General features: G+C 42.8%; 2 protein-coding genes across 2 annotated transcripts; one reads left to right on the top strand and one right to left on the bottom strand.

The window, feature by feature from the left end:
- Positions 1–4,249: 4,249 nt before the first annotated feature.
- Positions 4,250–26,331, bottom strand: LOC126563486 (uncharacterized). Its single transcript, XM_050220131.1, has 20 exons — positions 24,573–26,331; positions 24,199–24,457; positions 21,734–21,788; positions 20,666–21,637; positions 14,558–14,740; positions 14,317–14,475; positions 14,032–14,241; positions 13,810–13,963; positions 13,580–13,750; positions 13,188–13,365; positions 12,873–13,038; positions 9,098–9,508; positions 7,353–8,439; positions 6,935–7,281; positions 6,730–6,845; positions 6,256–6,343; positions 4,839–5,490; positions 4,627–4,762; positions 4,425–4,554; positions 4,250–4,339 (listed from the first exon to the last, which is right to left on the bottom strand). Exons 1-20 carry the CDS (start codon positions 26,329–26,331, stop codon positions 4,250–4,252), a joined length of 7,323 nt encoding a protein of 2,440 aa, XP_050076088.1.
- LOC126561807 (putative per-hexamer repeat protein 5) lies at positions 16,229–18,574 on the top strand. The gene is made up of 3 exons (XM_050218134.1): positions 16,229–17,435; positions 17,503–17,649; positions 17,763–18,574. The coding sequence occupies exons 1-3, from the start codon at positions 16,367–16,369 to the stop codon at positions 18,572–18,574; spliced, it is 2,028 nt and encodes a 675-aa protein (XP_050074091.1). The 5' UTR covers positions 16,229–16,366.
- Positions 26,332–27,252: the final 921 nt, after the last annotated feature.

Below are 27,252 nucleotides of genomic sequence, written 5' to 3'. Positions count from 1 at the left end.
TCACTACGGGGGGATGGTCTGGATGGGATTTGAACCCCGGTCCTGCCTTTTGAAGATTGGCGCAGCTGTCGTCTATACGACCGGGCTGCCCCTGAGCAAGCAATTTATATAAGGCTAATCGACAGTTCAGATCTGACAGATCATGAGATTGTCTGCGAATGATAAATATCATTTGGTTAGCTTCATCGATCATGTCACAGTAATGCATCGATGCAGTTTCTTGTCTGAAATTTTGCAATTGAACACTAAAGGACGTACGAACGATGGAAAGATATACAAACGCACTTATCGAGAGAAGTTAGTAGATCATTTTTATAGCACCAGTCGGAAAAATGGTCAGACGAAGAGAGATCTTTGTAGGTCTAGACAATCTGACGTGCTATGGACTGGTTGGAACCGTCTAAGGTCATCGGCGTAGAGCAAATAGCTAGTGTTGCCCAAGGTTTGAATGACGTCATTAATAGAAAGAGAGAAGAGGAGAGGTCTTAGGATGCCTACCTGTGGAACGCAAGAGGTGGTCTGGAATTAGTCTGATGTGAAGTTGTCAATTTCCACTCAGTTTCAACGCTTTGTGAGGTAACAAAATTTTCCTGAGTTGGACCAATAGGATCAACAGGCTGAGAACAGTAAAGCGCATATTAACATGTATGTGAAAGTTAAATAAGACGTTTTTGTCCATAGAACTGATGTAAATAAACAATAAATAATTCGGTGTCGCGAATCTCGGCAGCGAGCTTTCGTTTCAAATGTGGCAACTGCGATGGGATACACCTCACTATGGTACTTGGACCCGTCACCTCATCCCCCGGGTGTCCTGTTGAGTATCAAGTTAGCAGCTACCTTTGTCAGCATGATGTGTAGGGTAAGGATTTCGAATCCGGAAAGGTGACGGACTGACTTGTATCTTTGTTCAAAGCTGCGCTTGAAAGAGTACTTCGAGATATCATCATCAAGCGAAGCACGGTTTTCTTAGGTTTCATCCAGTTCGTTTATTCTACTAACGATCCTGACAACCTAAGGAGGAATCAGGTTGTAGTGGTGGACATGTACCGGTGACTTTGGTTTTTGATTGTACATTACTAGACAGTACTGTTGCGATCGACGGAGACACAAAGTCGCCGGATTGGTCCATATACACGAATTGCACCATATACACTACGTTACCTCGGTTGTACCTTGCCAATAAATATGGACACTGCATGCGAACTCCATTCAGGCGTTAGGCGCATTTGAACGCAAGGACCTGTGGCAAATCTTCGATGATAATAGCAAACTGCAGTATCGTCAAAGAATTGCCAGATCTGTACAGGTTCGCTGGCTAGTGCTGATGCCATGGAGCGTCAGAGCACTGGGTTTCGGATGCCCCTGTAAAGTGTCATATTTAACCGAAGACAGACAAGCAATAGCAAAGGACTTTGCTAGTGTTTCATCCTGGGTCCACCTCACATATGATGTTGGTTATCGTCATTCTCACAAGCCTGAGGATGGCTAAGCAGACCAACTTAGCCGTTGCGGAATTTTTGCGAAGTTTTGCCGCAAGGAGAAAATCGGGTCAGCGGTTGACTAGCTGCCTAAGGGCAAATTAGGGCCAGAAAGACCGATATTAATTTGCAAGCTAAGGTCTACTTAAGAAGACCATAGAGTTGACAAGTCTCTTCGCGGATGCTTCTGGACTCCTTAGAATGCAAGGTCCACCAAACCTTATAGTGGACCGCTGGACGACACATGTTAATGATGTTTCTCAACGCACAATTCTTTTCAATACCCTTCCATCATAAGAAACTTCCCTTTAATTTGCTTAAAATTCGTTAAACAATTGATTTATTACATTACTTTGTTTTGTGAAGATGTTTGACATTTTGTTTTTCATTTCTAATACTTCATGTCGAATTGCAGTTTAAGGCAAAATACTGTTTTTTTGTTTTGTTTTATTTTTTATTTGTTTGTCTATTAAGAATGTGAGAATTGTTTTGTTACTAGCTCACATAATTCGATTTCCTTCATACAACCCGTTGCTCAGTGTTACTTTTATTCCCATCGTGTGGTACAGTGGATATCTAACAAAACTATAAACTACAAAATCGTCATTTTATGTTTATGTTATTTTTATATTGCCCGCTGTTGTTGTTTCTCTCTTTCTTTTTGTTCTGTTTCTTTTAATTTATCTTTTCACCACTTTGTTTGTTTGCTTGCTTTAGGTTATTGTGACTGTTATCACAAATTTTCATTGATCAATTTTTATCTCGTCACCAGCGCGCGGGCTGGCTGTCCCAGCTTCCATAGGCCTCAATCCTCAAATATTCCGAATGGATTAAAAATTACGTTACGTGAAGAATGACAAATCGTTATTTATTGCAGATTCCATCGACTAGTCGTCGATAACAGTGGGGTGCATGAATACCGAATTTGAAGCGCTTTTAATTGTATTGTATGAACTGTTGCTTTAAAAAGACGCCTTCCCGACCGTTCTACGTTACGTTACAAATTTTATGAGAAGTATCTAGTAGTAAGAAGTATGTTCTTAACGTGTAAAGTGTTGTTTTTTTTCTCCCTTATCTACGGTGGTTGTCTAGAGTTATCTACCACGATCGTGTGTATTTTGGTTTTGTGGTTTCATTTGTATTCGTACTTGAACTATTACTTGCAGTTTGGTTTCGGTTACTAATTTTGAAATGTACATAGTAAAGCTTCTTTTTTGGCGTTCTTGTTTACGTTGTCATTTTTTTTTTAAATCTGTACAGTGCGGTGTAAACTGAATTGTGCAAATTTCAACAAAAAGAATTACCCTTTCGCTGTTTGTTTCTTACAAGTCTCTTTTACTTGTAGGCTAAGCATTGGTTCTAGTGATAAATAAATAAATTGAAAAGCAAAACCTGAAATGCATGTCACTTTCATAAATATTATAAATTGTATGAAAATATGTTATTGTATCACACAAACTCACAAATCTACTCGTTATGTTGTGTGAATGTTTAAAATAGTAATATTAATATCGACGATTTGCGTATGAAACGATTGGTGCATACGATTTAAAGTAGTTGAATGTTGCAAACCAAAGAAAACCCATGAACACTATGCCCCTGGTATTAAAGAAACGAGGTGAAAGTTTGCTGAAACAATTGTAAACTTGTTCCTTGCTAACATGTGTATGAATCAGTAAATCTATCATACGATTCATTAACGGTATCACATCACATTCATAACGAAACAACAAACTTATGTACTGTAAGTAGGGATCCGGACGGGCTATCGTTTCAAAGAGTATACTCGTTTGAGCGGATGGTGCATATTTAGCTGGACGTAACATTGATATTGAGATAGAGAAATAATACGCTCGTAAAACACTTTTTCACCAGTGTTCCTGAATGATTTTCCATATAGTAATGAGCAAACATTTTGTCATATAGGTGTAAACTGATAACACTTTGCAATCAATGATTGTCAAGCCCTATCTATGTATGAAATCATTTAAAACCAAATCCTTTCCTGTATCATTAACCGTACAACCCGGAGGTATAGTGATGATCTAGTGCTCACTGGACTGCTGCTCTTTCACACAGCAGAACCAGCGTCACATCCCATCTAGACCGTTGGACGTAGCTTATGGTAAATTAAGTCAAGGAAGCCATAACTGGCAGGCCCAAGACCTCCTGAGGTTGCGGTGCCAAAAGAAGAAAAGTATCAATCGTTCACCTTTTGCATTGACGGATCGGTTGTTTTGAATGGCTTATTTTAAAATTTAATTGCATCATAGCATAGCTGCAAAGGTTCCAAAAAACCTTTGCAGCTATGCAAAGGTAGGGTTAGAATGTTTTAAAATGTGTGCATATTTACAGGTATGTATTTTTTTTTTTTTAATGTCTAATATGGGAGCAATTTTGACGAGGGTCCAAAGTATGTAAGATTACCATTTATTGGATTTCTTGTCATAGAAATTGTTTGTTAGGTGTATGGAAATATCCGTTGAAATCAAATTGCATCTGTAGGTGTATGTATGCTCAATCTACTGTAATTTTGCTTCTTTGCAATAGTGAAACACACTTGTTGTGCACTATGCAGCTGCAGAGACAGATTAATCGATTTGTGGGAATCGAGCTAAACATCCTCGTTATTTCAACAGTGATCAGTACAGACTGTGCTAGTAGCTAGTAGCTAGTGATAGCGCAAAAAAAAAAATCTATTATCAAAACGAGCACCCATGTGCACGACTGCAAATATGCTGGCGATCGAAGGGAAACTGCTCATCAGCTTATGATGCACCCGTTGTGAGCTCTTCATGGTAACTGGCACGTCGCCTTTTGCTCAGCTGCTTCCAAAACCTTCGATCAAGCGACTTAACCTAAAGGATACAAAGAGAAAATGGACAGCATAGTGCATCGTATCAATATGTATGCAAAAAAGCAGCTACAAAGAGACATGCGCACCGTTTCCTTCCGGGGCGAATTCAAACGGCTCGAGTCGGAATGGCAGGTGGAACTTTCTTCCGCACTATCCTTCGAAGTGAAAAGTCCGGCCAGTTGGTTTTCCGAGTTGCGTCGATACAAAAAGTTGAACCTGAAATTAATTCCATGAAGAGATCCTTTAAACCCTATCGCTGTTGTGTAGGGATGTGTTAAGGATGCTTACAGCTTACTGGTGTGTTTCGTAGTTGTATTGAAGCTAGCTACTCGTTTCAGCTGAGATGCGTTGTGGTTGAGCTGGGTCATACAGTAAACTTTCTCCCGCCTCGCCAAACGTTCCAGGTCCGACAGAGTCCTTTCTTCTGTGGGGTAGCAGTTTTCATGCACTTAGTGCTTCACACAAGAGTCATGGACATGGCTGGCCTGCGCGCCACTTACCTCGATCCGCAAACCCAAAACTGCTCCAGGTAGCTGCTGGGGCGGTAGCTTTTCGACGATGAAGTATAGGAGTATCCATCTTTGAATTGTTTTGCTGATATGATGAGCTCATTCCGTTTTTCATAGCTGGGCTGCCCGTGGAGCCGTGGGGTTCCACCGCACTCGCTTTGCTGGGTGCCGGCGGCGGGGTCGACGTCACCGCCGTCTGAATGTTCATGTAGCTGCTCACGCGCGTCACGATACGATTCATGATAATGTCCTTCCCACTCATCCGATGGTATGTGGAGAGGTCGCGCCCGAGAATTGCCGTCAGGTCCGGCCCAGGACTGTAGGTGAGGAGATCTTCGTCGCCGAGAATGTCGTGATTCAGCGCCAACCGCATCTCGAGCCTTGGACTGAGCCCGATCGGTACATTTGCCTTGTCGGCGAAACGACCGGTATCGCTTGCACAACGTGTCCCGGTGTTCGGGAGCTGCACAGATGCATAACATCTGTCAGCAGCACTCCCATAGTTTTCGTCGGGAGTGGTAGTCTTGATCGTCTCGCTCTTCTCTGCCAGCGGGGTCGATGACGGCGTCGTACTTACCGAATCGGTACCGGTGGAATCGTTTAAATCCGCATAAACCGGAGGATTTTTTGCCGAAGCTTGCCCCTGCCAATTTATCGAAAGTAAATTACCCGCTAATTATAAGATATCTACGCAATCGAACAAACGAACGAGCGAACAAACGTAGTAATTAGAGCTAAGGACGTAAACACATACACACCCCCCGAAACACGCACACAGACCGGTTTTCATATCTGGAACTGCAATAGCTAATCAAAAGGACTCAGTGTATGTTGACCAAACTGATGGTATTTTCATACGTCTCATGTTAATATTTCTATGACCAAATGCTTATGCTTCACTCTCTACTTTGTTTATGTGTAAAAGGGGGAAAACGGTCAGAATTTAAAGCTTTAGCTTTCTACTGTTGAAATATTAAAAAAAAAAAAATAGTTCAATATTTCTACATTCAAGATTGGAGCTATGAGTTCCTGTGGCCGGACTATGGGTGGGTAAACTATTTATGCAAACGCTGACTAACCGCTTTCTAAAAAAACCTTCACAATTATTTATTGCTAATTTCTATTAACATTATACAAATTAAACTAGGCAAAAAGATCATGCGAGTTCATTCAAACGTTTCTAAATAGTAATCAGCAAAAGTACCGACACAACTGCGTATTCTTATAATTCTGTAGCGAAACCACAAGCTATCGTGCATTAGTAAGAAGAAAAAAAAAAGTGTGTAAACGCCAAAACCATACGCCATGCTCGTAGTTGGTAAATGGAAAGAGTCTAGCAGAGGCATATAATGCTCATTCAAAGAATAAAAACGACTACAATTTACATAACGTACTACCCATATCCTACCTGGTGATCTCGACCGCTGAGTGGTTTACTGTCATCGTCTGACTCGGCGCTCTCACTGTCCTCTTCGAACAGTGGCTCAAGCTTTCTTCTACTTCGGACGATCGGTCAAACAAACGCAAGTGTTCCGCAAGTATTCACAGTTAGCAAACATATTTTTCAGCATGGATTAGGGAAAGAATTAAGAAAACCATCTATACTAATCAAACGAAAACACACTCTTAGAAGGGCGGTTCTTCACATCACATCTTTCCAACCCTTTTGCTATCCGTCTTACTCTATTGACTATGTTTAACGGATTTTAACGGAATTAAACGGATTCTAAACTATTTATAGGTCAAACAGTTTAAATCCAACGATAAAAAAAGATGTGCTACGCATGGTTCTATCAATCATGGACACGATCACATCTGAACTGGAGGAGATTGTCTAAAAACCGCTTCCTAGTTGTGCTACATGGCTAGCGCTAGAACGTACCTTGGGAGAAGTCCACGGACAGCACTAGCTGTCATCGGAGGCGCCATCAGTAGCTCATCCATCATTAGCTCAGTGTCATCGTCGCCTGTATACGATGAAGACGACTTGGTCGGAGACTGGTTGTCAATAGGAAATGTTGAAATGTTTTAATCCATTTTATGTAACCCGATTTGCATTGTATTAACATGATCGATGGCACACTTACCGAGTGCGTTTGCTCAATACTTCCAAATATTTGCATATCGTCATTTTCACCCCCACTGGTAGGTGTGCCCCAAACTTCCTCCCCAGAGGTGGCCGATGTTTCGCCTTCGATCGCTTCCTCCTCGTCACCACCACTGCCGGCAGCATGCTGTTCGCCGGTGCGTTTTTCCCGACCTTTTTCCCAATCGTCATCGTTTGCTTCTGCCTCCTCCGTGCTGTTGTCACGCCGTCCAAGATATCGATCAATAAAGGCGCGAGACTCCTCGATAAAGTTACCTGCTCTCGTCGTCCAGTTCAGAAACGTTTGCGTATTATTGTCGTATACTTCTTTGGTCACTATTTTTATGTCTGCAAATGTTAGAAAATATATATATATGCATTACGTGTAAGACAGGTACACAATTACCGTATGCACATACCACTTTCAGAATCCTCCTCTGAGGAGTATGTCTTGTTGTCGTCCGTATCTTCCGAGGGCACTCGTTCCAGGCTCGATATAGTTCCGTACCGCTTCAAACCTGGATTTAACGCACGGTAAGGTGGTTCGGCTATCTCGTCTTCTGGTGAATTATCCGGTGAATATTCATCACTGAGGGTTCCCTCATGCGTCGAGCACAGATTGCTTGGGGCCAGCTGCAGTTGGCTTCTTTCGATGGTGGCCCATGGTGAAGGTGGCACTGATTGCCGTGTATACGCAGCCGCATTACCCAAAGCGTCCGGTGTCGGTGGTACTACAGCGATGGTAGGTAATGCTTCGAAGGGATCCATATGTACTAAGGATGCTGCCGGGTTGATTTGAGCCAAACCAATCAACCCCATCAGTGACCACTCGGTGTCATCGTCCACGTTGTTATTAAATTCTATTTTGCTTTCCTCCCGATTGCCGGTGTTGTGCTCTACTCGTCCCCGCAACGCAGGGTTAGCGCTTGCCGGGTAACCATTCATCTTGCTACTATCCTTACCCTGCTGGATCGTTACATTGGTGGCGCCTGTTTCACAAACATTATCCAATATTTTAACCCGTTCGTGTAGTAGCTCGTCAGGACTGAGGGTACTTTTTTCGAAATCCTTTGGCGTGCACTTGCAATGGCATGGTGTTTGGCACATGGTTTTATAGTTGCCGTTCACCGACAGTTGAAGATGTCGAACGTTGTCCGCTGTTTGTTTCCCCTGAACCATATTGGACGCCTGTTTGAAGCAGGCTGTACTTTCAGGCATCGTTTCTTGGGTCGAACAATCAACTTCCTGAGCCGCCGCTCTTCCACGCATGGTCAACGTGCTGGACGAGGACACGCTTGACATTGAATTTGGACTTTTATTAAGGCTGCTGCCTGTGGTGGAGTTTGACACACAGCAACGATTCGAAGGAGTAGTACTGTGGCTGTGCTGCACGGTTAAAGAGTTGCTGCTCGGTGAGTTTAAGCGGCTTTTGCAATTTTTCAAACACTGCCGGCACATGGATATCGTGTCCAACTTGTTGCTTAAAGGGCTTGATCTCACTGTTATCTGCGTTCAGAATAGAACATATGTGCGATGTTATCAGCATATTGAGATTGAGCTTAAGGGTTGTTGAACCAATAATGAACTGTTTTGATCGCTTTCATTTAATTTCTATTGCCTCGCTTATTCTAACCATTATTTACCATTCCGAACCCCCGATATTCGTATTATGAATGTAAAGTTATTGTTAATATACGACTACAGGGATGATAAGACATGAAATCATAACATTGATATAAAATCGTATCATGCGAATGGTCTGAGAGCAACTACAAACCCCGATTCTCGGGATACAAGAAATTGCATCAGCCATTGTTATTAGTTGCTCACACCTAGCCTCAGTTAAGAGTCCTCATCCCCGCCCCAACCCTGCCTGTTCTATGTTTGATACTGTTTGCTTGCTTCGCTGCAAAACCCGGATCTAGTTCCTTTACGAACATGAATGGGACAAACGACGTTCGCTGTAGCTAAATAATTTACTCATTTTGTGTACCAACACGCGACACCATAACTATCACTTTACTCCCATTTTAGCCTTGTATGTGTAATTAAATACATAAAACAAAATACTCGCTTACTCAACAAGAACAGAACAGAAACCATTCATATCGGTGTTTTGCATACGGAAATCATGTTAGTGCTACGAGTTGCTTTGCATACTTACTTGACTGTCGGATGTTGTGCTCTTAGAAACGCTCTTATTATCATCATCATCTTCGAACGCGGAATTGTCGTCAGCTGGCGGTTGACTGGCGGTGCCGGTGCTGTTATTTTTCGTCACCATCCCGTTACTAGCGCCATTGCATTGGGAAGCGGATCTGTACGGGCTTCCGTCAGAATCGACCAGGTTTAGTTCTTTCGATCGGTTAGTCACTTGCTCCACCGACCAATCTTCTACCAACTGCTCGGGTTCGGAATCTATAGGATCGGATTCGATGATCTGTTTATTCAGCTGACCTTTCATCCACTGCGCCAAGTGTAGAGCGCTGCCCTGCGGTACACCAGTTTTATTGAGCTTTCTACACTTTTCATCGATAAGCTCTTCGACTTGCTTCGGAACTCTGCTCAGTCTTGACTGAACGATGCATCGCAGCACAAACAAACAACCGTGGGCAATGTAAGAAAATACGTGAACAAAATATGAAAAAGAGAGAAAAAGAGACGAAAATTAAGACAGGACATTACATGCGCATTTTGTCAAATATATCTGAATCGAAAAACTGTACACTCTAAAACATGTATCCGCTATGCTAAGTGCTATGCTTGTGCAAATTACTATCAACACACAACACAGATTGTGAGTTGACTGATCGGAACGTTTTAATGTTCGGTCGATCAGTACAAGCTTTACGGCCGTAAGGTTGTTGGTGGTTTTTCTTTACGAACATAATAACGAAAGGTAAAATAATAATCAATTTTGTAGGAAAAATTTAACGCTTGTTAAAGTTACCGGTTATGCTTAGCACGAAGGCTTTCAATGGAGAAATGCTGTGCCCGGTTTGAAATGGATATGTTGCCATTGGATTTACAGCTTTGATTACGCTCACTGTTACCTCGTGGTTAGAAGTCATATTGAATGATTGTTTGATTTTTGCGTATCAGAATCAACGAATGGTGTTCCTTAAGATTCCGCTTCCCGAGCATTGCCGGACATTTCTTAAAAGTTGCGCACTGATTGTACTTCGATTCCCACAAGCAGTATTTATTTTTCTTCTTAAATTTTGGACTGACCACAACTTTTGAACGTCAGCAGTAGAGGCTTTTGTAGGAAAACAGCCTGTTGTACATGGAATGAAACTAACAAGCGTTTAATTTTTCGAACACAAATTGTATTTATTTTTCTCCTCTTTTGTTTGTAAACCTTTGCCTTTTAAACGATATCGACTAGCTGACTAGCTCGACTGCATCCACCGTTTTTCATATACGATTCAAACATAAGCGTTCAATCAAAGAAAAACTTTACCCTCGTTGGGAGCTTCTGTTATTTCACTCACATTATGGATGGCTGCTTATTGATAACGGTTTCGATCATCGATTTCCTTGTATGTCTAGATTAATGCTTACGACCTCAAGTTCACAGTAACGTTGCGCGTATAACTTTCGCATAATTCTTGGCCTTGTCGATCAATATGATTTACTTGAATTGAGATAGCTGTACAAATGTTTCTTATAGATTCCCTTGATGAATAAAGATTATTCGTATAAATAAGTGCTTGGATGTTTTTTTGTTGTTTGTTTTGTTTTTTCAACATTTACTCGAGATCCTTCACATTCCTGCGTTTGCGGACATACATTTTCCTTTGAAAAGCACACACGGCCATGTAATTGCATTAGTATACAGTGTTTGGAACGCTTTTACGAATGTAATAAAGTTGAGATTGTTTTGTTTTATCTACCGAGTTTCCAACTCCATTAGTGCGTTCTACGATTGCACGAGCTGTACTACAAATGCGTTACATATCCTACAGCGGTTTTTTTATAGTTTAAAATTGCTATCAAATTACGTAGTTTACCGAAAATAAATAAGTGTATGCTCAATAAAATAGTTAAATAGTCTACTTAAATAAGAAAAAAAAATTGCTAGATTTACCTAGACATCGTTTTAACAACATCGTTGTATTTTAAAATATTTTTCCCATGGGATACAGCTCTATCCTATCGATTCGAACAAGATACGAATGAAGCAAACTGACACACTTTATAAACTAACTACTCAACCAACCTTATGAAGTCGTGCAAATCTGCATTGCAGAACCTTTTAAGAAAAACGCAAGCTCTCAAACGTACATCTGTTTTGTATAAATTCAATAAAATATGCCCTTTTCTCCAAATATTTGCTTAACATTTTGAAACATTTTCTTTTCATATCTGAGCATCTTCAACACATAGTATTTTCCTTTTTTATCATTGACAGATCATTGCCTTGCGCCTTTGCCTCATAACGGTAACTCAGAAAATTTGTAAACTTTACCCTAAATCATCAACAATTGCTCCAACATTCACATTGACTTTCTGATACCTGAGTTCTTATACTGCTATGGCCAAAATGATGTCAAATGCAACATTTAGTACTAACACGGACACCTACGCACACACTCACACACTCTAGCTCAAAGGTGTAACAGTAAATAGATACTTGCTATCGTTATTCGTTGCATGTTGGTAAAGTATGTTTGGCAAAGCTGTACATGCGACTCTCATCGAAACAATCTTTGATAGTTGTATATGAAAGTCTTTTAAATTTCGTGACGTATTTCTGGTTCGATTAACTATTTTCTGTGAAATGATGGACTGTGAAACAACACCCATGGATGGACGGCGGTGCACACACTGTCAAACAGCAGCACTTATTGCCTTTTATTCGTTACGAATTCTTCTTGCAACATCGAACCAGCGCTATACCACCGATTTTCACATAGTCTATCACCATTCGAGTCATCTTTCGAGCGCTGGTAGTAGTCACAATATTCGCGGAAAACTAAATCATCCGCTTTTGACTACAAATCCAAAAGGTTCGGTGGGGTGGGCTGTGTGGGAAGCATACCAAACGGATCATCATCGTCGCCAAGAAATTCGGTTTCTGTAACATCATTTCCGAACGATGGATCGCAATTCACCTGATGAAAGTCCAGATCAAGCTCAAGCAGATCCCAGGATCCTCCGTACCCACTGGCAAGCAGATATTTGCTGCAATCATTGGCTTTGTTTCGATGGTTTATCTCTATAGGTGATACGGTGGCGCTGGGCGGTATTATCATTTCCTTAAAATCGTTCGAAAAAGTATCGGACATCTTATTGGAGGACGAGGGCGATACATTCGGCGGTGGTGTCTCGGGTGTGGGAAGGTACTCTTCTTCCAGCACCATCGAATGTGCGTCCTGGTCCGATTCGTCTCCATTGTCGATAAAAGATCGGCCAACAGAGCTGAGACTAAACTCGACAATCGATCTCATGTTCTCGCGCGAACCACGTGAAAAACTGTGCAATATGCGATCTCTCGTAGAGAGAGGCATGGCAGCACCCGGTGTCTGGTTGTTGCGCAAATCCTCGTTCGAAATGTTTTTTGAAACGCCACCAGCAACCGCATTGTTTAGGTAGTTTTGATTGATCTCGTCCGTTGCAGTTGTACCCATAGAACCATCGGATTTGTTTATGCCAACGGAATTGGAGGCCGTCTCGTTCGCTGAGTTATGCTTTGTACCATGTTGAAGTAAAATTAATTCCGGTAGCTCGGATATGGAATCCTGAACGGTTGCTAACGATCGATAACTACGACTATCTACTGTATTACTCCGCCCGCTCAAAGACGAATGCTTCCTGCCACTACTAATTCCTATTCCACTCAGCACCGTCGTGGCAGCGTTGTGAAAGCTTGCATTGCTAATGTTACTATTACTATGACAATATGTTGCTAATGGTAATGAACCTAGGGAACACACCTGTTGGTTTTTTAGGTGAAGGCCATCCAACGATGGCACCTTGACCGATGACGCCGATGTAGCCGTTGCTCCGATATCGCTTATTGGTACGAACGATTGCAATATATCCGGGGAATCAAGAGGACTGCTCATGGGTGTTGAGCCTAGAGTGGCATTTACTAAAAAGCTGTAATATAACGTTCCATTACGATAGTAAAACAAAACCGTATAAATTAAATGCATCAGAACAACGGAGCTGCTATTCAATGAACGAATTAACAGATACCAGGTTTAAAAACAAATTAATATTTATCATATGGATGATCGTATACTCACATTTGCCTAGTTAACAAATTCTGCCAGACTGCTTTCAATTCTGTCGATGGTGCCCGAAGCACAATGTAGCGTTTTTTGGAATTTTTTTTCGGTGTCCGGGTTAGATCCGGCGCACAATGTACTGTTGGGCTCTCAATCTGTCTGCCATTCGGATCAACTGTTATTCGAAACTCGGTCCCTGAAGGAGCGAAACAACAACGTTTTTAGCTGTCGATATCTAGTGTATAGCTTACTGCCTCGTTATATGAATGAAAATCATGGAAACAGTTATGAAACTATTGTATTCAATATGTAAAACAGTCCTCTATAAACGGTTACCACAACCAGGAATGGAAAATACATTAATCACTGCTCTGCTAAAAAGGAAATTATTTAAAGCATTTGGTCCTTACCTTTTTTGCGAATATTGAAACAAGAGTCAGTTATCGTAGACAACGCTATCGGTTCCTCGGTGATAAAAAGCACTCGGTCTCGACTCACTTTAGCAAACAGCAGGATGTCACTAAACAGCAGTGTCCAGTACGGCTTTATAGAGCGTCCCTCAACGCGTGACAGATCTCCACCTGTACCAAAAGAGTACGTCAACACCTTCCAATATCGATTTGATATCTTTGATACGCACCAAAAATCCACTGCCGTCCATGGGACGCCAACTGGAATGGTTTGCATTTCGTGAACACCATTCGGGCCTCTAGATCCTGCAGTGTTAGTAACGGACGTCCCTCGCCGATCGGTTCCATAAGTCCTCCGCCAACGGTTATTTCACGGTACGCGGCCTGTAATGATCAACGCCATCTTACAATGCGATCTTGTGCGTACGATTGTGCCACTGCTTTAAGCTTACCTGTAATTCGCTAATGATACTGTTGAAATTATTATGTTCTTCACTATCTACACGACAATGGGACGCTATCATTTGCACTAATTTTAAAATTTCCCTAAAATGCTGCAGCGGTCGATGTATGAATGTAGTTAGATCTGGACGTTTCCTTGGTACCGGTGGCTCCGTAATGAATTTCATAAAATCACAGTTCGAATTTCTTGACTTGTTGACCTGCAGAAGATCGAGAAAACGAGGAGTAAGACTGCGTAATCATGCTTCGAACGCGCAGCGGTACAGCAAACTTACCAATACACAATCAGCTTTCTTCAGTCCATTGCAATACTTCCGGTAAGCGGCACAAAGTGCTGTGCTTTTGGATAAATAAACGCGGGAAGCGAAATGGATTTGTGGTTCGGTCTCATCCTGTATTATTTGCTCCAGTATATCTTCCGAAATGCGAGATAGCTGGATGCGGACAAAACAAAACGTACGTACACAGATTATTAAACCATCAAACCATCAGTTCATTGAACGGTACGAAACGAACCTCGTCAATATTTTGAAACAGGATTTTGTGATCGTTCGGTGAGATTAAGTCTTTTCGTTCGCGTAGTGGATTGACAAATCGCTCAATGCCAAAGTTGATGGCATTTATAAAATGCTGCTCACGACTAATCAACTGATAGAGGAACTTCCGACGATGGTCGTCAGGATATTGCTGGACAATTGACTGCAAAGAGGAGAATCAGACCAGATGAAATGATGCATAAATTATTCAAGTTTTCAGGTTCCTACGATGGCGTATGAGGAATCGTGTGAAAATACTAAACTAAACGTTATTATAAACATAGCTTTAAATGTATATTGCTGCTGCTCTCGACAGTAACATTGATGTTGAGAAACAATGTTGCACTCTAGTTTTTCAGCTTTCAAGATATTCTTCTTCATGACGCAACGACCGTTAGGTCACGCAGGTGATCGAATGGCTTACTAGACTTACCACGATACCACGTGGTTGGATAGTCAGTCCTCACCACGTGAGGACGGTCCGGATGGGATTTGAACAGCCTTCAGGATATGCGAACTTTTCAATCATTACGCTTTCCTCTCCCAACACTGGAACACCACCTGGCACAACGTAGACCTCAGCAACAAACTTCGTCCCATCAAGCACAACACCTCTTCATAGGAAGATACCGAATCCAGCCACATCCAACGAGTCCTTTCCCGCCTTCGTATAGGTCATACCCGTCTTACACACTCCTATCTCCTAGAAAAATCAAGTCCTCCACTCTGCATCTTCTGTGGTGTTGACATCACCGTCCACCACATCCTCACCGATTGCCATGGATACACGACACACCGAGCCACCTGCCAACTAGACACCGATTACACGACAATTCTATCACTCGACAAACTTCAGCAGAACCGACTTATTCGATTTTTACGAAACAGTCATTTATATAGAGAAATTTAGGCAATAGTTTAAACTTATTCGATACCATATGCCATAATCGCAATAGTTTTCCATAATATTTAAGATACACCTACAATAGTTTTGTATTAGATCAAACCTTTTTTTTATACAGTAGAGAGGCGAATGTAGTCTCTAAGACTCAAAGCCTATATAAATAAACGAAAAAAAAATTGTTGTTGAGAAACAATGTTGCGCTCTAGCTTTTCAGCTTTCAAGATATTCTTTTTCTTGACTCAACGACCAACGTTAGGTCACGCAGGCGATCGAATGGCTTACTAGACTTCCCGATACCACGTAGTTGGATAGTCAGTCCTCACAACAAAGTGGGGACGGTATGGATGGAATTTACATTTTTCAGAATATGTGAACATTTAAATCATTCGGCTTTCCGATAGTGGGATCATAGTAAAAAAAAGTTACAGTCCAAACTAAAAATTCCAAATAAGCAGGTTTGTGGCGACCTGCTCCAAAAAGAACACGTGCGCGTAGTGGCAAAAAAAAACTCTGCTGAAAATCTGCTGTTACAGAATTTGATTACTAACAAGTTTGGTTTGCTATCCCATTTCTACTAACACTCTTTTCTGCTATTCTTCCTACCCCCATATTTACGCATCCACAAACAGTCCTTTGTAAGCGCTTACTTAAACGTCACAACTATACAATCGTTAGCATTGGAACATTTCTAAGCATAATGGCGTATTTGTTTGGTCCATATCGCTTCAAGTCGCGGCGCGTTGGAGGTTTCGTATAAAAAGCGATGAAATTGTTTTAACCGACACTCAGTACGAACTAACTTTGTTTCCTTATACCCGAAGACCGTTACTTCCGACGGTTTCTTACGCAACCAACAATCGGACCGAACGAACGGACTTAGGAAACATGCGACTAACTTTGACATTCATCTTGCTGGGAGTTTTAGTTCCACTACAAGCCAAGCCACAACTGCTTGGTGGTGGAGGAGGATTGCTTGGTACTGGTGTCGGAGCGACCAGCGGTTTGCTAGGAACTGGTATTCTAGGCAGTGGAACTACGAGTGGATTACTAGGAACCGGACTTGGAGCTACCGATGGCTTGCTGGGCACTGGATTGCTAGGAACCGCAACTACCAGCGGACTGTTAGGAACGGGCATAGGAGCCACCGATGGCCTTCTTGGCACCGGAGTGCTTGGTACTGCAACCACAAGTGGACTGCTAGGAACGGGAATTGGCGCTACCGATGGCCTACTGGGCACTGGATTGCTAGGAACCGCAACTACCAATGGACTGTTAGGAACGGGTCTAGGAGCCACCGATGGCCTTCTTGGCACCGGAGTGCTTGGTACCGGAACTACCAGTGGGCTTCTTGGAACGGGTCTTGGTGCTACGGACGGTCTTCTTGGCACAGGATTACTCGGAACCGCTACTACAAGCGGATTGTTGGGCACTGGCTTAGGAACTACCGGTGGTCTTCTTGGTACCGGATTGCTAGGTTCTGGAACAGCTACAACCAGTGGATTACTTGGTACAGGAATCGGTGCAACCGATGGTCTTCTTGGTACCGGTCTACTCGCTGGAGGTGGAGGTGCTACCACCACCACCGTTGCTGCTACGACCGCGGCCACAACAGTACCAACTACTACGACGGCAGCCCCAACCACTACCACGGCTGCACCAACCACTACCACAGCTGCACCAACCACTACCACGGCTGCACCAACCACTACCACAGCTGCACCAACCACTACCACAGCTGCACCAACCACTACCACGGCGGCTCCAACCACTACCACAGCTGCACCAACCACTACCACGGCGGCTCCAACCACTACCGTGGCGGCAACCACCACCACGGTTCTACCAATCACAACTATTATTCCAACTACGACTACAGCTGCTCCAACTACCATTGCTGCAACAACCACTGTTACATCCGCTCCTACAGGAACTGTGACATTCAACATTAATGGAAGTACGTCTTAAAACCCACTGCGAACCTTTTTCATGACTGGAAGCTAATAACCATCCTTTTCCAACAGGCATCATCACCATATCTGCCAATGATCAAGCCACTATCAATGCTATCAACGCTATCCTGGCTGCATCATCGACCACCGTTGCAATGACCACCACTACCACCGCTGCTCCATCTTCTGGAAGCACAGTAACGTTCAACATTGGCGGATGTAAGTATCAGTCCTACCGAATAAAAACCGAGCACCGCTTTCAGGCGATTACTGCTTTTAAAATATCCTTTTATCAGAATTCTAACATTGAGATTGCTTTTCTATTTCTCCAGCGATCCTTACTGTTAATGCTGCTGATACTGCCACAATTGCAGCGATCATTCAAAGTCTTAACAGTGCAGCCACAACTACTACTGCTGCTGCAACGACGACGACCTCCACCGTGGTGCCCGTGACAACTACGACGACAACGACCACTACTGCGTCTCCTTTAACTACGACAACTGCAGCGGCCGCAGCGACAACCACAACAACAGTTTCCTCCAATGCTGGAACAACCACTGCCGCGACTAATGGTGGCTCAATATCCATCTCAATTATAATTAACATTAATGGACAGTTCGTCTTGATCACGTCCAACAACCAAAGCCTCCTGACATTGACACAGCAAATTCTGCAGCAAATATCAACCACCACTGCTACGACAACTACCTCAACCCAGCCGCCAGCTATTCCCGTGCAACAGACGCCCGCACCTCCTTCGAACAATGGTGGCGGTCGTGGCTGCATCAGACGCCGTCACTCGTCGGAGGAATTCGGTGGTCATCATGGATTGCGCGGTGGATTTGGATTTGGTATTGGCATTCGTGGACCACTTGGTGGAGGAATTCAGGCTGGCTTGGGTGCAGGCTTTGGTCGTGCCATCCCAGTCGCTGGTGTTGGTGCCGGTATTCGAGTGCAGGGTCCCCTCGGAGGAAGTATACAGGCCGGAATCGGAGCCGGGCTTGGAGGTGCTCGTGCTGGAGGATGCGGAAGGTCTCAGGGTGGTTTTGGAGCAGGACTGCGTATACAAGGACCTCTGGGAGGCGCAGTGCAAGCTGGTTTCGGTGCTGGTATTCGTACTGGTGGCCACAGACACGGGTAAACACGCACAAGCAACATAAACAAAACCCCCTAACTATTTACTTTACTCAAACTATTAAACTGCAATAAAAGAATCCATGCCAAAAAGCAGTGGTGAATAGGTACTAAAAAAAACATATGACGATACATGTTTGCTTCCCTGAATTCCAACCAGATCTTCTTTTTTAGTCTACTATTTCTGTGTCTTTCGTTAGTCGTTTTTTCTGTACCTGCAAAGCCATGTGCGCGGGGGAATGGGAATCGATGCCTGGTTCTGCCGAGAGAAATACCAACATCATTACCTTTCGGCTGAGGGACCGTATTTTCCATAAAGGATCCAAGTCCACCTGAATCAAACACGTAGATGGTTCTCGTAGAGTTCGAGTATAACAAAAAGTATGACAGGCAAAGAAACGCATTATGTGTTTCAAAGTAACATAATTTTCCAGATGTGTAAAACATGTGTCAAACATAAAACATAACGGAACGCAAAGAATGAACTAAAAGTTTAAAGCTTAAATCTACAAAAAGTCACAAGTAAATTAAAACCACTATCATTATGTGCGTAACAGATTTTTGTTTTATTTTCAGTAATGATTAAAAATGAATAATTTAATACTCAGAAACTAATAAATACTAAACTAAATTGACCTAAAACAGAACAAACAAAAAACATTCTAAACCGCGAAAGAATAAACTTAAAAAACACATATTTAACATAAACTTATAGAGTTAAATTAGTGAACCGATATCAAAGTGTGTGTGTCTAGTAAATTGTGAGCCAGTACAGCAGGCCAGCACAACCTCGGTTGGACAAGACAATTTCGATATCGAGCATCGATTTACGCTGGAACCTTTAAACTGAAATCGTTGTTAAACGCCACCGAACATAATAGTTTAGAAATATGTAGCAATTCATTAGTTTCTATTTCAACCTTTGACATCAATCATTTTTGCTGAAACTGGTCCAATTCGAACAAATTGGAACATATGTTTTGCTGTGAAAACAAAAGCTCGTACTCTTCAGACACATTTAAGCGAACTAGCTTAAAATATTGATTTTGGACGATACCAAATTATGGAAATTGGTAAAAACAAAATTTCTTTTAACGAGTTCCTAACTACGAACAACACGCTTGCAACTATTCTACTACATCTGGCCTTGTTTCCACCATCGGTTTCGTGATTTTAATCTAAAGGAATTTTTCACAAAAAAAAAACGATACCCGTAATAAACGAAAAGCTAAATTAAATGATAATTTTGATTCTTTTTTCACCTTCTAAAGCTTGTCGGTGTTTACACCAACGTACAACCAAATAGATGCACTTGGGCGCTATTCGCTTAGCGGATCACGAGCACAATGTCGATGTTTGGTTTGACATTGTGTCTCGTCGCACGTGTTTGATGACAACAACGTGACTAAAACAAACTAGCGCATGTTACCTAAATATTGCAATTTTCCACACATAAATCAGTCAACTCGAAACCGATGGCAGTAATTTTTGAATTTCCGTAATGGTCGACATCAAATATCGCAAGTGAACTAAATAAGCTAAAAAAAGTCTGATTACAACTATCCGCCAACGACGGGACACAACATTATAATTGTACACCTAGAATCCATAACAATCGCCATTGGTTGTATTGCATGCTCTCAAAGTGGCATCTGCGAACGTGCATGCGGCAATTCACAAGGTTCGCCCATACCTTGTTCACTGAATCTGTGCCCTAAAAATTATAAAGCGTATATTTCCAACATTGTCTCATGACGTCAAATGTGAACTGCGTGATTCACATTGCTCCTATTCTAATCTTACAAAAGTAAAGCCTTAAGGATCATTGCCTGATGTGTAAATGCGCGTCGGACAAGCCGGTAAGTTTAGCAGCTCAATGTTTACAAACAACTTTCTTATCCAATTGTGGCAATGATTGTATTAACGTGTTCAACAAAATATTTGCATATGTTTGTCACGCATCATTCGTTGATGGCGTTCGCTGTTTTACAGCAGGAACATCTTCAATACGATCTACACGAAAGACGTACAGTGTGCGTTTTGTATGTGGTTTTGCTCCATGAACAGCTTTGCTCTACACGAGAACACCTTTACCTACCTCTTTACTAAAGGTGACCTGTGGTAGATGAAGCTTTCGCTTAGCAGTTTCAATCGAAATATTCGAACACGCTGTGGATGATCGTGCCACACCGAAAGGGGACGGCGATGTCCTTGCAAATGGCTCTCCGTCTTCTGGGTGTGCCAGGGCACCGCCGGTCGACACGTTGAGGGAAGTAATGTTCCCCGTGCTGTTTGTGATTCCTCCAAGGTTCAATACCGGAGCCTGTCCAGATGACATGTTGCGCAAACCGTTTGTACGATTCTGTATCTGCAGGCCTCCCGTCGACTGTGGACGTCGAAAAATCTCCAACAGCAGCGTGTTGCCTTGCGTGCGTATAAGATTTAGCACATCCTGTTCGGGCATTGTAACCACATTGTGCTTATCGACGAACACCACATAATCACCGGGCAAAATTCCTGCCCGATCCGCCGACAGGCCTGTTTCCACCTTTTCCACTCTGGGTGGATGAGTCCAAACGATGGAAAACCCGAACCCTCGATCACCCGTTCTCGCCAACCGCTTTGTGATGGTGAATGGTGTGCGTCCGGACGACGTTGATCCTGTTATTGGTTTCAGAGAACCGGCACCGGCACCGATCGAGCTACGGCGCGGCGTAGCTGGTGTAGTTTGGCCCACGCCGGTGCTGGTCGCTAGCGATGCGTCGGGTGATGGGTCAAGTTCCAAAAAGCGTAAAAACAGATTCTCATCTGCATCGCGCTGGTGAATTGCTTTTTTACTGAGGCTGATTGGTTCGCCCCCCGCTTGGCCAGTGGTTCCAGCAGTAGCTCCAGCAACCAAAGACGCCGTTGTGGAGGTAACCGTGCTAGTGGCCTTTGCGCTACTGCTATCTTCAGCATTCATTAGTTCTTCCATGCTCGATTGTGAATTTTCACACATTGTTTCTTGTATCGGTGTAGTCGGATTCGTCAGACAGGATTGCGGCTGCAGACGGTACGTTCCATTAATGCCCTAGCATAATATAAAACAATAAACATTCCAAACGGATTAGCTTCATGTGCATCAAATCATTTAACTGCTGTGTAACTATTTTACAAGATTTCTTACCTGTATATTAACATTTTTTATTGGGAATGACATGCATCCTAGAAATTCACTTCGCCTGAAAACGCAAACAAAAAATGGAATAATTAGTATTAATGTCTCAGAACATGATTTGTGAAATCTTTCTAGAATATCTAATTTACCATCGCTACATGGTTTGCATTTCGCACGTAAATTATAGTAAATGCTGATAATGATACAACCTTGGTAGTATTATGCTAGCATTGTTAAATTTAAACTATTAAATATAGTTCAAATGTAGATACTAGAAAATATGTATGCATGTTACTATTTACTGGGATAGTGATAAAGATTATGGCTAACAATCACAAAAAAAAAATCTTTATAGAAAACAAACAACAAAGTTACACCAATCATTGTTTAAAATTTGTATTTTCTTCAGTGTATTCTCGAACGGATAAATGGGTCATTGCAAAATTTAAAAAATCCATTTTTGTGTGCTTGTTTTCTGTTCGCATCAAGTTCAGCCTAAACTTGATTATAACGACTTTAAACTTGCTGTTGACAAGCTAACAATCGAAATAATGACATGAGAGTGTGAAGAAATGAAATTAAAGCAGCTATCGAAAGCAATACGTATGCACGCTGGTTTCGATGCTTTCATTTAATTGGCACCGGTTCAGATTGTCTCGCAGTACACGCCAGAAAGAGACCCACACAAAACGTGTGGGTCTATGCTCTAAAAGAATTGAAAATTTATTCGACTCGCCGGCAACGTTGCCGGCAGGCAGCTGACGTGTTGAAAGGTCATCGCATTTTCCCATCGCACAGCTATATAGTTCTAGATCACGATTGTTACAAATTTGAATATTGCTCTAATGAATCATGTTACCAAAAACAAAACAAAAAATCTAATCTGACCACAATGTTTGCAAGGTCCAATTAATCTAATTCAACAGCGTGACATATATTATGTAAGAAACGAATATTTGCTTAGATTATCATTCTACAAACTGCCCAAATACAGTCTTCTTAATACCTAATTATACACATTTTTAGTTTAATATTTGATTTATGAAATTGCCGGCTATCAATTTTTGGACACTCTTTTCAATATTTAAAGGTGTTTTCTTAACGCATTTATATGCCATATCTGCTATACAATATTTTTAAAGCAATTGCCAAAGTTTTGACGAATTTCCTTTCCTTCTGATTAAGCCTGCTTTGATATGCGATTGAATTATGGATGACGTATTGTACGGTTGTACGGCAACGTTTCATTATCTCGCAACATACCATCCTCACAATATTCACAGTCTTGATCTACTTTTTCTCTGACGATTACATAAAACTGGGTTTTTATACTCGCTCAAGTAGCCACATACTTCCACTTACACAGTCACACTTTTCCACAGTCAAGCACGCGGGACCAAAAGCGCAAGCGCCTTTGAAATTTAGTATAATTGATGCTTTTATCGTGGTAGCGTTAAATGTAACACACACTTTTATTTGTTATAATCTAATACATTAAAAATCAAAAATTCCGTACAATACTGTGATGTTTTCTGTCACGGAAGTTCCTCTTCAAGTGGATGGCTACATTCGCTACACTCGCAAACCATAATAACCATAATCACACGCTTGTTCAACCGACACTTGAGCACATTCGTGTCGCAGTTTTTCATTCATTTGTAAAACACTGTTGCTTTGTTGACCTGCAGCGTCAAAAAATATATATTGTCAACGTTGAAAAACACTAAAGATTTTTTACTAGCACATCCCCAAGACACAGTTCTGCACAGTTTAAGTACATTTAAGCATATAAAATATCAAGGTTTTGCCCATGGACATTGCAGCACACCAGCTTTTGCGTTAGAGCAGCAATCTTGCTAGGCTTACTTTGTGCTTCACGCGCACACACACTATCAAAACAATCACCAAAGGAACAACAACTACATCCGCAACTGTGTCCTTACTGTTGTTCCAGCGATGTGCAGAAGTACTACATTTTCTTCGCGACACTAAGTGGCTCACCTAGTCGTTTACAATATTGCACCTTTGTTCAACTGGCATCACTGGGAATGGCTAACGGGGCCATTTACAAAAGAAACGTTTTGGAAAGCACTAGCTCGGTAGGTTCCCAGTATTTGCTGGGCGGAGAGCACACAGAACGGACTGGAATGTACCCGGGAGCTGAATTTGAACTGTATCCAAATGTACGGCCTGCCGCATAAGCAACAGCGACACCGATTGCAAAGGCCCGAAAACTAGGACCACGCATACGAATCCCGAATACTGCAAGCGGACACATGCGCAAAAGTGCAGCCACAGGAGAGCCGAGAGAACGGTAGCGTATGAGAGATACATTTCTCCGTTGTTTGTGAAACGAGCTGAATGCCGACGAACGTTTTGCCTTTGCCCATTCGTTCGCTGGCTACTAGTCCAACAGGATCACACACTGTGAAAGCTTTACGCGCTACAATTCTACTGCAATTCGTTATACTTACTTGTACTCTCGGTCGCGATGCCACACGGCTAGCTGTATACGGCGCTCGTCATTTGGATGAGTTTCGAACTGGAAGCGCTGATCGTAGCATGGATTGCTCGAGTTCCTGTGTACAGTGGTTCGTTGAAAGCCTATATCCATTTGAGAAGTTTGAGAGCCTGTCTGGCTTATCAGTGCCACCTTGACGTACGCATTAATAGCATTACTTCCGGCAGTGCTACTAGTGGAAGTATTACGCTGAAGGTCCTTACAACGGATAACTGCGGAGAAAACCAAGGCATAGCGAAATGTTATAGTAAAAAGCACGTGGTAGTTGCACGGAAATGTTTAAAAAACTAAAACGGCGTCAACGATGCCATACCATACACCACTCACCGTGTACGTGCAGTCGCCGGTCCTGCTCAAGATAAATGTTAAGCTCTAGTGTGCCTCGCCAGACACCAGTACCGATCGCAGATCCTGTTAACGTGCTCGTTCTGAAACATCTTGAATTCGTAGACGATGCTACTGAACGCCGTTTTTCTATCGAATCCTCACTGAGCGTAGGGGAAAAGGTCAAACATTTGCGACTCTTCTCGATCGATCCTCCGGTTGGAGTTGAAGTGCCCTGCAAATCTATGGAGCGAATGTCGGGTGTTGCGTTTGCCGATAAGATATGGTGTGATGGATTTTCTGGTTCCAGCCTTAGTGGATCATCGCGAACCGGAGTTTGCATCATATTCAGCAGGCTGAGCTTCGACTGATTGCAAAGCATGTACGGTGTTTCGGGACTTGCCGTCTGACATTCCTCGAGTGTAGTAGCTTCATTCTGTTGCGTGCCCACTTTTGCACTATTGCCAACAGTTTCGAGCTTGTGCTTTCTTCGTACCGCCTTCTGGCGTCGCAAGTGACACGCCGCATCAAGAGGGCTAGCCGCCACGACTTTGTTCAGAGATTGGCGAAAGTAGTCTACCTTCGCGGCGCTTGCAGACACCGTGCGTTGCGGTTCTTGCTTAGTGTCAGGAGTTTTCACCTCTCTTTCGTTGATCTGGCTAGCCGTTTCTTCGAGGATGATTGTCGTTTCTCCGTCCTGCCGACACATCCGAGGATGACACCGTTGTTCAAGATACAAATCAGCAGCCGGATCGTCCGCGGGCGTGTAGGTGGGTGAAGATCCTTTCGATTGTTTTGATTTCACACTCAACGATCGTTTCGGGCGTGGCGTTGCCCATCTGCTGTCCTTCTTGGCGCTTTCCAGTATGGCGTCAATCATCTTGTCGAGCGTTAGATCACCCATTTCCGAAGAATTAAGAGACAGTTCGGACTCCTCCATGTTTTCAGTGGACGACGGTGGTGGAGGTGGCGGCGCTGGCTGAGGCAAACTATTGATCGTTTTGCCCACCGAGAGAGGTCGTTTGAAATTTATTTTATTAAACCGCAATTCAGACAACCGCGATGATAGCGGAGTTAAACATGGGTTCAATTTATCCTCCGTAGGTTGCAAAGGAAGGTCATCGACAAGTGACAACGGTTTAATGAAAGTTTTTACACGCTTAGCAGAGGGCCCCTCCTCATCGGTAGGAAAGTATCGTCCAGGTTTGTCGAATTCTGTCAGTCCCAGTCCGCGAAGTGCCAGGAACGGAACATCCTTCACTCCACACGGCGAATACTCGATGTCGAAGGTGGGTAGCGTCGTAGCGTATGTTTCACGTGCACTGTCCACGTGTTCTTTTCGCTTAAGTACACCCGACACTGGTGAAACTGCTAATGCCCGTTTGCGACTCTGCGGCGTTGTGTTTGATGGACGACATGGTGTAGTGTTCGGTGTAATGTTGCTAACATCACGCAATGCCATGGAGTAAGGCGAGCCAACAGTGCGTCCTACTCCCGGATGTGGCGTCGAAGTGATACACTGATTTTCTTTGTCGTAGTTTGCACAAACCTCATGGATCGAGCCTCCCAGTGATCGACGCACCTTCTTATTCCTCGATCCACCATTCACTACAGTGCCGTCAGTAGTGACAGTCGCCAAACGCTCACTTAACGCGCCCAACGAACGTCTTGCATGGTGTCTCTGCTGCAACAACATTTTGCCTTGTGGAAGCACATTTTTTGCGTTAGCTTCCGAACGCTTTGTAACCGTCCACTTCAACATTCTGATCTGAAATGAAACCTATGAATAGAAACACATTTAAAAAAAAAATTAATAACCGGTAATACTTTCGCGGAGGACTGTACAAGCGAGCAATCGTGCGTACGGAAGTCAACCTGTCACTTCCATGGGAAAGTAGCTGTGAAGTCGGTACACCCATGCTCGATTCCCATACCTTTACACACATAGTTACGCACCCTAAGTTTGGACATTGCGCATCTGACCAATTATAACAAGCAACACAGTGCATCATAGCATTAGGACGTCACGAAGGAAGTCAAGCATCTTGATAAGAAAAAAGCAACGGAAGTGTAAAAAATCGTCGCATGATTTTCTCTATCCTTTTGATACGGGTATGAGCATTGGAGCTTAATAGTCGTTCTTCCAAGGTGGACCATCAACCGGATATGTACAACTTCGAAGCCCTTGCGAAAGGGTCATGGTCTGCGTTTCAAGCGTACATTTTAAAAACAGCTTTTAATTGTTCTCTTATGGCCTTGAACTTGACAAGAACGCCTGAATTCGAAAAGAAATTTCAACTCTAGTATGTTAGCTTTAGACAACCGTGTATTACAACAGTTTTCATACTTTTACGTTAATTTTAGACATGCTTTCGAGAAGTTATTCCAGCTACACTTTTTACCACGAGCATACTACCAGCATGAAGCCATCGCTTGCTGCGCGGTAACAATAAACGCAATGCGGGTTAACCTATTTGCCCCCAGCGCGAAGAAGAAAAGCATGTACGCTTCCCTTTGCAGAAGGATATCCTGGTTCAGCATTCGAATTACGTCCTTGATGTTGATGTTGCAAATTGTGTTGACGTTTGACGACAGTCAATATTTGGCAAGCAAGCTACACAACTGTGTAATAACCCTTCTAGGATTCTGCATATGCACAAAAGGAACATGTGGATTCAAGAAT

The sequence above is a fragment of the Anopheles maculipalpis genome, chromosome 3RL, assembly GCF_943734695.1.
Source record: "Anopheles maculipalpis chromosome 3RL, idAnoMacuDA_375_x, whole genome shotgun sequence".
NCBI lineage: Eukaryota > Metazoa > Arthropoda > Insecta > Diptera > Culicidae > Anopheles > Anopheles maculipalpis.
The sequence above is the reverse complement of the archived record's forward strand: the minus strand, read 5'-3'. Positions and strand labels throughout refer to the sequence as shown.

What these genes read in the sequence shown, in the direction of transcription:
- LOC126563486 (XM_050220131.1), bottom strand. Translation starts at nt 26,331, where the DNA reads ATGTTGAAGTGGACGGTTACAAAGCGTTCGGAAGCTAACGCAAAAAAT. An exon ending in TAAAAAATGTTAATATACAG is followed by an intron (nt 21,638 to 21,733) that starts GTAAGAAATCTT and finishes ATATTATGCTAG; the next exon opens with GGCATTAATGGAACGTACCG. An exon ending in AATTTGTTAACTAGGCAAAT is followed by an intron (nt 13,039 to 13,187) that starts GTGAGTATACGA and finishes GTTATATTACAG; the next exon opens with CTTTTTAGTAAATGCCACTC.
- LOC126561807 (XM_050218134.1), top strand. Translation starts at nt 16,367, where the DNA reads ATGCGACTAACTTTGACATTCATCTTGCTGGGAGTTTTAGTTCCACTA. An exon ending in GACATTCAACATTAATGGAA is followed by an intron (nt 17,436 to 17,502) that starts GTACGTCTTAAA and finishes CTTTTCCAACAG; the next exon opens with GCATCATCACCATATCTGCC. An exon ending in AACGTTCAACATTGGCGGAT is followed by an intron (nt 17,650 to 17,762) that starts GTAAGTATCAGT and finishes CTATTTCTCCAG; the next exon opens with CGATCCTTACTGTTAATGCT.